At 35.8% G+C, this 10,320-nt stretch overlaps 1 protein-coding gene across 1 annotated transcript; it reads right to left on the reverse strand.

Annotated features, from left to right (window-relative positions):
- Positions 1-413: 413 nt before the first annotated feature.
- Positions 414-9,421, reverse strand: LOC112030411 (DNA replication licensing factor MCM6). Its single transcript, XM_065771264.1, is given in 20 exon segments — positions 414-583; positions 754-846; positions 849-878; positions 976-1,121; positions 1,217-1,272; positions 1,356-1,517; positions 1,618-1,805; positions 1,808-1,820; positions 2,017-2,157; positions 2,245-2,319; positions 3,456-3,570; positions 3,655-3,884; positions 6,426-6,540; positions 6,625-6,854; positions 7,273-7,350; positions 7,448-7,643; positions 7,783-7,976; positions 8,101-8,263; positions 8,817-9,095; positions 9,220-9,421. Coding segments are annotated over 20 exon segments (2,751 nt in total). The 5' UTR covers positions 9,297-9,421.
- Positions 9,422-10,320: the final 899 nt, after the last annotated feature.

Genomic DNA, 10,320 nt, shown 5'->3' on the forward strand with positions numbered 1-10,320 from the left:
CATGCAAGTCCTTAAATAATTGAAGCCTCTGAGGATTAGTACAATAATTTTTGTTGTGAGTATTACACTTTTTCAAAGATACAAATAGTAACTTGTACGTTTTACCAATTTCTAATAAACATTTTTAAGTTAAAAGATAATTTGTTAATTAGTTCATGCAATGGAAATACGTTTTACCAATCTATACTTTTTTTTTTCTCAATTTAAAGGAGATTATAGTGTTTAATATGAAACTATAGGGAAGTAACTAGTGTAATGTGGTGAATTTTCAAAGAAGATTAGTGCAATTTTTGGGATATTCCATGTAAATTTTCTGAATTATAAGCTAAGAAATCGTGGACTTCTATAAACTTCTAGACTCCTCCAAAATTTATTAAATAAAAAAAAAAAAAAACCAATTAATTAGTTTGATCCTAATATACTTGTAGGATGCAAGATTGCTGTTGATTTACCTCTATAATAGCTTTAAGTTTGGAAACTTCAGTTGCTGCCTCCTCCATGGAGCTGTAGTTATTTTTCTCATTCTGCTGAGCCACGTACCATTGAATCAAGTCCCTCTGTCTCATTCCAGCCAGCCCAGTCCCTGCAAAAATGAAGCCCACAAAATGTTTCAAGGCCATGAATTACAATGATGAAGAATTAATAAACCACGAACAACTTCTAAAGCAACACATGTTTAGTTGAATATTGCCTTTCATGAGATATTCAAGGATCTATTAAAACAATAAATGGCAAAAGGTGCATTTGGTTTACCTTCTTGCGTTATAGTTTCTTCATGCTGTCTAAGGCACATAACTAGAGCTTGGGTAACCCTTTGAAAATATTCGTCCGTGATCACAAGTTTCTTCCTTGTTGGTTTAAAGACCCTGCTCCACTTTCTGCACATCATAAAACAATTAAAAAGAATGGATGGGTTGTCTATGTAAGTCTAACAATGAATAATTTAAATAAGTAGCATAGGCAATGTGATCTCACCAACATCCCCAGAAGCTGGCTCAGCTGTAGAGTTGCTTGGTTGAGCATCATCTTGACCAGTGCCGTCATTTCCATCACCACCAACATTGCCATCATCCCGAATTTCATCTTGAAACTCTGACAGATCAATCTCGCCAGACTCCACGCTACATGGCAAAATAGAATACACGTTATAGCCTAAAAACTACACGAGAGAGAAAGACAAAAGAGGATCTTCAACATATTTTCATTATTTTCTTGCCTGATTATGGATTTTTTTAGCAATTTCACCGCTACATTAACATGACGTGGATGTATCTGCAAAAGAGAATCTCTTTAAGTGTAATGCAGAATGTATTACAATCACAATGCAGATTAATAAGTTGCCCAACTTAAAACACCTGTGTTTCCAAATGACTTCGAGCAATGGCTTCTGACAATCTGATCAGTGCCTCCAGCTGCCTTACTGTCATGCGATAAGCAACTCTGCTCCCTGGAGCTGTATCGCCTCTACGGAGAGCAACATAAGAGTCCACCAACAGTTTCCTAGCTTCTGAGGTTAGCTGCATTAGTTTAAACACTGTCAGAAGCAGAGCACATTGCTAAAGAAGCTTCTCCTGACAAAAAACAGCCTCATGAGTGAGAAAACTGGAAACAGCAGACCTTGGGTTTCAGAGTTTTTGCATAAGCAATATAACGTTTCAGCTCTGCAGTTGTGAAGGCAGGAACGAGTGCATCTTCACGCTTCTGATGTACTCTCACAATGTGGTGGGCAATGTGGTAGTCAGTTTGATCGTTTGGATCATCAATCATAACATATACCAGATCAAATCTTGAAAGAATAGCAGGGGAAGAGCCACATTATACTGAGAAAATATAAATTAAAGAGATTAGCCGCCATAAATAAAAACTTCAAATTTAATCAGTCACACCGCTGTAAAGACTAGGACTCACGTTCTCATGCAACAATAGAAAATATAAAAAGGGTGAAAGACTAGGACAAAAACCCATGCACTTTTAAGAACACTTGCACGGTGCCCCTATCTGTAACAATATTCTTACCTTAAGTGGTTTAGACTTGTCATATCGCCCCCCGGCGGGGTTGGCGGCAGCAAGAATTGATGTCCGAGCATTTAGTGTTGCCTGTATACCTGCTTTTGTGATGCTTATTGTCTGTTGCTCCATGGCTTCATGAATTGCCACCTTCAAGTCCATTTACATATTAGACATCTGAAATTGCTCTATGCATAAAATGCCAATTTGTTTTAAATAAATCAATAAAATAATTACCTGATCTCTGATATCCATTTTGTCAAATTCATCAATGCAACAAATGCCATTGTCAGCAAGCATCAGTGCACCAGCCTGAAATTAAAGTCAGATGAGATATATCAGACCATATAAAACATTGCTTGATATGCATAGATATTAGACACATGACAAGAGACCAAAAGGAAAATTCAGAAGGCAAGCATCCTTGCCTTCTCATAGATGTTTGCTTTGTACACTATTGTAGTTCACACTTAAATATATAACCTAAAAATTATATAGCACATCTAAGCTTGAAAGCCGCGCCCCCCCCCCCCCCCCTTTTCTTTCTCCTCTTGGTGGGTGTTTGAGCCCAGTGAGTTGCATCCAGATTAAGCATGTCAACAGCTATTGCATTTCATTACCAAGCTAGTATATATATCATGTTCTTAATATTAGTGCTGGGGCTTGCAACTTGCAAGTCCCAGTTCCATTCTTCTGTGATGGCCAATGCAAATCCAGCAGTTCTCCTTTTAACAAAACTAATGGCTTAATTTAGAAATCTTACACAACACAATGTAATGTTTCCCTTAACAAGTTTGACACAAGACAGTACAATTGAAAAATGACATGCAAGCTTGATGATTTCACACTTGACAAGCATTACAAAAGAATATTTAAGTCTTACATTGCTTGGACTACTTGCATATGAATCACATTAATATTTTAGTAGAGAATGCAGTAATGCTGTTGAGTCCCTAGCGATGGCTAATGGAATTTGTTTTAGGAGTCATAAGTGCATGAGAAAAAAAAAATTAAGGGTACAAGATATTTGGCCTAAAATCTTACTGTTCAAATTATTCAGTTTTTGGAAATCCCATCACATTAATTATGATATATCTACTAAAATGATTACAAGTTTGACCAACTGATTCCAGACAGCTTAATCACCATCTGCCTCTGTTGGGAAATATCTCAGACCTTTGTTTCCTAGCCCTTTGACTTATACAATGCAAAGAAAATCATAAATAATATCCCAGTAATGGATCAAATTAAGAAAACTATTGATCCAAAGGTATAGACCCCCTCTGATAATGTCAACAAACTTGGACAACAAAAATATCAAACCTTGGCAGTTTGATGAAAATGGTCTTCTAGTTCCCTGCTAACCCAACACAGGTGCTGTGACTAATAGGATCCAATACAATTCATGGATCAAATTTACAAAAGGGTAAACATAAATTAAATTCTACCTCAATACAGAATTCACCAGTTTCTGGTTCTTTGGCCACAGTTGCAGTCAACCCAGCAGCGGAGGAGGATTTTCCAGATGTGTAAACAGATCTTGGAACTATGCCTGCAGTGTACCTGTGAATTCATATCCCAGCATATGTCAGTGGTTTGTACAAAACATGATAGTTGAAATGATAAAAAGCAGAAATGATGGCATACTTGAGGAACTGAGACTTAGCACAACTGGGATCTCCAACAATACAGACATTGATGTCACCTCTTAGGTTGATGCCTTCATGAGTAAATTTGTGAACACCACCCAGAAGCATAAGAAGGATTGCACGCTTTATATCTTGGTGTCCAAACACAGTTGGAGCTATGCTATCAACAAGCTTAGGGAAAAAATCGGGAGTGTTTCTCATTCTTTGAATATCATCTAGTTCTTCTGCCTGCCATATTAACAAAATAACCATAATTATGGGGTATTTTTCCAAATATGTAAGTGTTAAAATCTAATGGAACATAGCAATGAAAAGCTTCTTATATAAATATGATGAGAGCGAGGGAAATGAATCATCAAAATATTGAAGACACTCTGAAAAGAGNAAAAATTTATTAAAAAAAAAAAAAAAAAAAAAAAAAAAAAAAAAAAACCACCTTCTAGACTCTAAATACTTTCTGTTGGTTTCAAACATTTGAAAGTTGAAAGCCAACAATAAAACAAAACACATGAAAAGTTTCTTGGTCAAACAAAGACCTGTTGATTCTCCAAAACGAAAAAAACCATATTCCCTTTGTTTTTGCTTTCGTAATTGATGATTCAAAAGATGTTTGAATAAATAGCTTCATGTAAAATCTATTCCTTGCTTCCCAAGTAAATAAATTAAAAATAAATAAAAATCAAAGCAACATTTATCAAAAAGAATAAAGCAAAAAAAAAAAAAAGATTTCAAAGTAAAAAAAAAAAAAAATCCCTTTTGGGTGCTAAGTTTTGGTTCCGCTGTCACTTTTGACACCAACTGGCTCATGTGGCTCAATTAGTGTTACAATTATTAGGGTGTAATATTCTAAGCCTGCCCTACCAACCTGCAAGTGTCTTCTAATTATTGAATCAGTAATATATTAATAATCTAATTACAAAGAATTGGAAGAAGTTTTGATTGAGTGTCATGCCCTTCAATCTGAATATATATATATATATAGTTAATTTTACTCTAAACTAAGTAAGCTAAATCCTAGCTAGAAAAAGAAATTAATTAAGATAATAATTGAGCTTCTCAGATTCCATCATTGTTAACAATTATGATCCCAGACAGCTAGCTAGACCAATCATCCAAGTGGAATCGTGACTACCCTGTCAACCACATCATATATATCTAATCTTAATCACGAATTTAAAACATAAATCCTTTTTGTCTATTAAGATCTTAGAATACCTTTTTTTTTTTTTTATACAGATCTTAGAATACCTTTGTAATCTTTTACTAGACCACTAAACAAAAAAAATTAAAGGGAAAAGTTTGGCTATAAAGTTGTAGCTAATGATTATAATTTCACTTAATATTTCTTTTGAATAAATTACATATTTGATCCCTATCCTTTACACCATATTTCAATTTATTCCTTAACTTTTCAGTCTTGTATCAATTTAGTCCCTATTGTTATATCTTTATGAAAATTGATGACATGGAAAAGGCCAAAATAAAATTTTAGTCTATTCTCACATCAACGGAAGCTAATTTTTTATTTTGGCCATTAGACATATCATGATATCATCAATTTTCATCCAAAAAATAACAATGAGACTAAATTGACATGGTACTAAAAGGTTAATGATCAAATTGACACAATTGAAAAGTTATGGATCAAATTGAAATATGGTGTATAAGATAGGATAAAAACGTAGTTTACCCTTTTCTTTTTATTGGATGTGAATGTGAATTTTGATAAATCCATCATTGGATTACATTTTCTTCTTATATCTTTTGTGATTACAAAATTTTTAAAAAATATCAAAGATTAATAGTTATATTATCAATCAAATGTTTAAATTTCTAATTTTTGTAGTCTACAATTATGTATAAAAATTAAGTTTGTAAATTGAATGGTAAATAACACTCTATTGATATGAAATTTGACATGCATATAAAACATAAAGAATATGAAATCTAATAATTAAAATTTTAAAATTCTGTGGGTTCTATTAGTTCAACTGATAAAGTCTTGATGGTTGTATAAGAGATTTAGGGTTCAATCCCGCCTACACCAAAAACTGATTGATGTCTTAGTCTGATGATAAAGAGCTATCATTAGGAGCGGATGTCATAGGTTAAAAACTCTCTCAAAAAAAAAATTAAAAATTCATAGTCATGTTAATTTTTTTAATAGAATTGTAGTCATTGACCACCACAAGTTTGTAGTCAAGTCCATAAATAAATAAATACGGTATAGCTTCAGTTTCCAAAGCCTCAAGTTTACCTCCCAAATTGCGCCTGTAAAATGCTAAATTATACTTAGAAGTGTGTCATGTGTGTGGTACACGAAAAAGTTTAGATGAATTAGTTTATATATATATATATATAAAAGTAAAGTCAGACATGAGAAACTATACAGATATCAAACTTATTTAATTAGAATTTTTATTTTAAGAGAAAACTAAACATAATAAGTAATGACCGAGTTAATCACCATCTGCCTCTGTTGGGAAATATCTCAGACCTTTGTTTCCTAGCCCTTTGACTTATACAATGCAAAGAAAATCATAAATAATATCCCAGTAATGGATCAAATTAAGAAAACTATTGATCCAAAGGTATAGACCCCCTCTGATAATGTCAACAAACTTGGACAACAAAAATATCAAACCTTGGCAGTTTGATGAAAATGGTCTTCTAGTTCCCTGCTAACCCAACACAGGTGCTGTGACTAATAGGATCCAATACAATTCATGGATCAAATTTACAAAAGGGTAAACATAAATTAAATTCTACCTCAATACAGAATTCACCAGTTTCTGGTTCTTTGGCCACAGTTGCAGTCAACCCAGCAGCGGAGGAGGATTTTCCAGATGTGTAAACAGATCTTGGAACTATGCCTGCAGTGTACCTGTGAATTCATATCCCAGCATATGTAAGTGGTTTGTACAAAACATGATAGTTGAAATGATAAAAAGCAGAAATGATGGCATACTTGAGGAACTGAGACTTAGCACAACTGGGATCTCCAACAATACAGACATTGATGTCACCTCTTAGGTTGATGCCTTCATGAGTAAATTTGTGAACACCACCCAGAAGCATAAGAAGGATTGCACGCTTTATATCTTGGTGTCCAAACACAGTTGGAGCTATGCTATCAACAAGCTTAGGGAAAAAATCGGGAGTGTTTCTCATTCTTTGAATATCATCTAGTTCTTCTGCCTGCCATATTAACAAAATAACCATAATTATGGGGTATTTTTCCAAATATGTAAGTGTTAAAATCTAATGGAACATAGCAATGAAAAGCTTCTTATATAAATATGATGAGAGCGAGGGAAATGAATCATCAAAATATTGAAGACACTCTGAAAAGAGTTTAATATTGCCGACTGGGATCCTCTTGAGAGGCATACAATATACTTTGCACATTACATACATAATCAGCCAAGATGGAGATTCTACATGCATTAACTTGAATCATGAGCATATTTTAACATCAAAGAAGTCAAGTAACAGCATTCTATTAGCTGGAGATTATGCAACATAGAGCAATCATGAAACAGATTAATGTAACTACTTCTCAGGCAAACAGGGACCTATAAGAAAACTAGTGGAGACAATGGATCAATGAACTAACCGTGAACTTCTGGCTGTCGTCTTCATCAGCATCCTTCTTTCTATTCCTGATGTCAGTATTCCTTCTACCATCAGCAATCTGAACAAAGAGGCATTTATGAAACAAAGATCATATAAAGACATCTCTTGTAACTATACTAAAAGAGAAGCTGATAACAAACCACTCAATGACCAACCTGAACTGAATTGGCAATAAAGGCAAGGCGATAGGAGAGGTCTCTCACTCCCAATGATCGAAGGCCCCTCACACCTTCATTTCCAACAGCGGAATTGTTGCGCTGAGCAGCTTCACGACGACATTCTGCTCTCTCTCCAGGGGATGCCAATGCCATTATGTCTGGTATCACAACCACAGTGCCAGTGAATATGACCCTGTATGGACATGAAAAATCAGGCAAAAATTGGAGGTAGATTATCAAATTAACCAAAAGATTATTGTATTAAGCAGAACAAAGACATTAAAGAAAATTGAGTGACCCAACATGAATCCAGGAAAGTAAATTTATCTTACGTGTCACCAGCCCTGGCTTGTTCAACAATCTCGTGGCGCAGAATAACATCCAATGATCTGGGAAGGGAACCCGCAGGTATCTCTTTGGAAGTCTCCTGCATTCTTACCCTCTGCCAATCTGCAAATTTGCTATCTTGCCGAAGCAAAGCCCACCTTGCTCTATTTGCACAGGTTGCATTCACGCATATTGTTGGCTGCAACCTCACAGTCAACACAAATGAATAAATGTTTACAATCCACCATTGTGCTCAGTAGACAGCACTGAAACACAATATTTTGTTCAAATAAGCAACAAATTAATCACTACTTCAGACCCACCTCAGTGTACTTAAACTGTTGCTCAACATTTTTTATGATGCTCCCACATTCCAAGCACTTGAAAGTCCCTTGGAGAAGCTCTGGTCGAACCTCACTCGTGCGGGTCACCACTCCAGTCACTGATACTAGTTTTCCAATTTCTGCTGTAGCTAATTCCCTCAACCTGTGGGCAAAAGATACAAAAGCTCAAAAACCATTAAAATTTACGGGCAAGTATTGTTAGAATTATGGTAAAATGATTAAATTCACTATTTCCTAACACCTTAAGGGACCATGGCATCAGTGTAGATGGTCCTAAGTCTAAACCTTGTCTATCTCTACTCTTCCATCAAAAAGTTAAAAATCACATATGAGGGGGAGTGTTCGAAATACGATTAAGTAACTAAATTCACCATTTTCTATCAATTTAAGCTTTTGGAACAATCGATAATTTATCACTAACCATTGTCAATTTCCAAAAGATCATATATTCTTTCACCAAAAACCTACTCCTAATAGAAATATATCACCTTGTCACCATTGCCCATATCAACTAGCAAGCAATCTTCTCAATTTCTCATAACACCCAATACACAACTCAACTCAAAGAAAAAAACAAAACAATACAATACAAGCACATTCCATAATTGAAGAAAAAACCCAATTGCTCAATACAAATCATTTCAAAAAAAAAAAAATTAAACATTTTAATTTTTTTTTTTAATAAAAAATTATACCTCTTAGTAATTGGGAGGTTGAAGAAGGCAATGTTGATATCCTTGTTAGGGTTATCGTCGGCGATGAAAGTCGGCCTCTGCTCCATCACAAACCGCTTGCAAGCGTTCTTCAAATACGGCTCGAACCGCAAGTACTCGTCGGAAATGGCTTTCTGGAGAAGATTATTGAACTGCATCACGTGCGAGAAGTCGATGAACATCGTGCTCGACTCGCTCCCTCTCATCGCCTCAATCTCCGCCTCGTAGTACGGCTCCGCCGCATTATTCCTAACCCTAAAGCTGAAATTCCATCCACAAATTTCACAAAAAAAATACACAGATATATATATACACACACACACAAAAACACACAAAAATTTTCAAAAATTGAAAATTTCACAATTGGAAAAGCGAAAGAAGAAACCTTCGGAGGAAGTCGAGGAAAATGGTTTCGACTCGAACGGCTTTTTCATCGACGAAGTAACCACCAAATGCTTCCATTTTCTTCTTCTTCTCCTTCTTCTTCTGAGTCGGATTCAGAAACCCTAGCTTTCTCTCTCTATCTCTCTCTCTCTCTCACTCTCACTCTGAGTGAGTTTCTGAGAGATCTGAATTCTAAGGAAAGGGGGCTAGATATGGCGGGAAAATAAGGAGAGGGACCCAACGGTTTCGCGCCAAAAAACCCTTCTCAGTCGCCACTTCTCTATTTTGTGGGCCTTTTGTTCATTACATTGGACCCAAAAGGTCCAATACGAATATAAGCCTAATATGGCCAGTACAAGAAATGTTGTTGTTATTGTGAAGGCCCAATTCCATCTCAAAAATTTTTGGTATTGGGCTATTTGCCAATAGTTTCATTTAGGACAGGCTCCTCTCCCGTTTAAAAACCTTTCGCTCTCTCCCATGTTTTTAAGATGAAAGATATGTGGTTACTAAACAATATAAGGATTAAAACTAGGGGTGGCAAAATAAGTCCAAACCCATTTGTCCACCCAAACTCGCCCACTCTAATTGAACCCAAACCCACCCAATTATTAGTTGGGTTAAATAGGCATTAACCCAATTAGACCTAATAATTATTGGGTTTTAATTAAAAACCCAATGAGACCCATTTAACCCAAAAACAATTTACCCAAATTCAACCCAGCCCATTCCATTAAAAAAAAAAAGAAAAAAAGAAGCTCTCAGATGTTTCTGTGTTTCAAGATATCATTTTCCTTCCTTTTCTCGGCATCCAAACACGTCTCTTTCTAGCTCTCACAGAGAACGATAAGGCACAACAAACACAGCACAGAGACCCTCCGCTGGACATGTACATAGATCCGGGCTTCAAAACCCTAAAGATCTCGGCGTGGACCTCCTCGAGCTTCGTCGCGTGGCAGGTGGCCTCGATCGAGTACGCGCCGTCGAAGCTATTGTTCGGGAATGGCATCTCTGGGCTTCACGTCGATCAGATCGACGGACGACATGGTTGTGGTTCAGCTGCTAGTGCGGTTGAAGCAGTCATAAGCGGCGTCGTCTTCTT

This window comes from Quercus suber, unplaced genomic scaffold (genome assembly GCF_002906115.3).
Source record: "Quercus suber isolate HL8 unplaced genomic scaffold, Cork oak 2.0 scaffold_41, whole genome shotgun sequence".
Taxonomy (NCBI): domain Eukaryota; kingdom Viridiplantae; phylum Streptophyta; class Magnoliopsida; order Fagales; family Fagaceae; genus Quercus; species Quercus suber.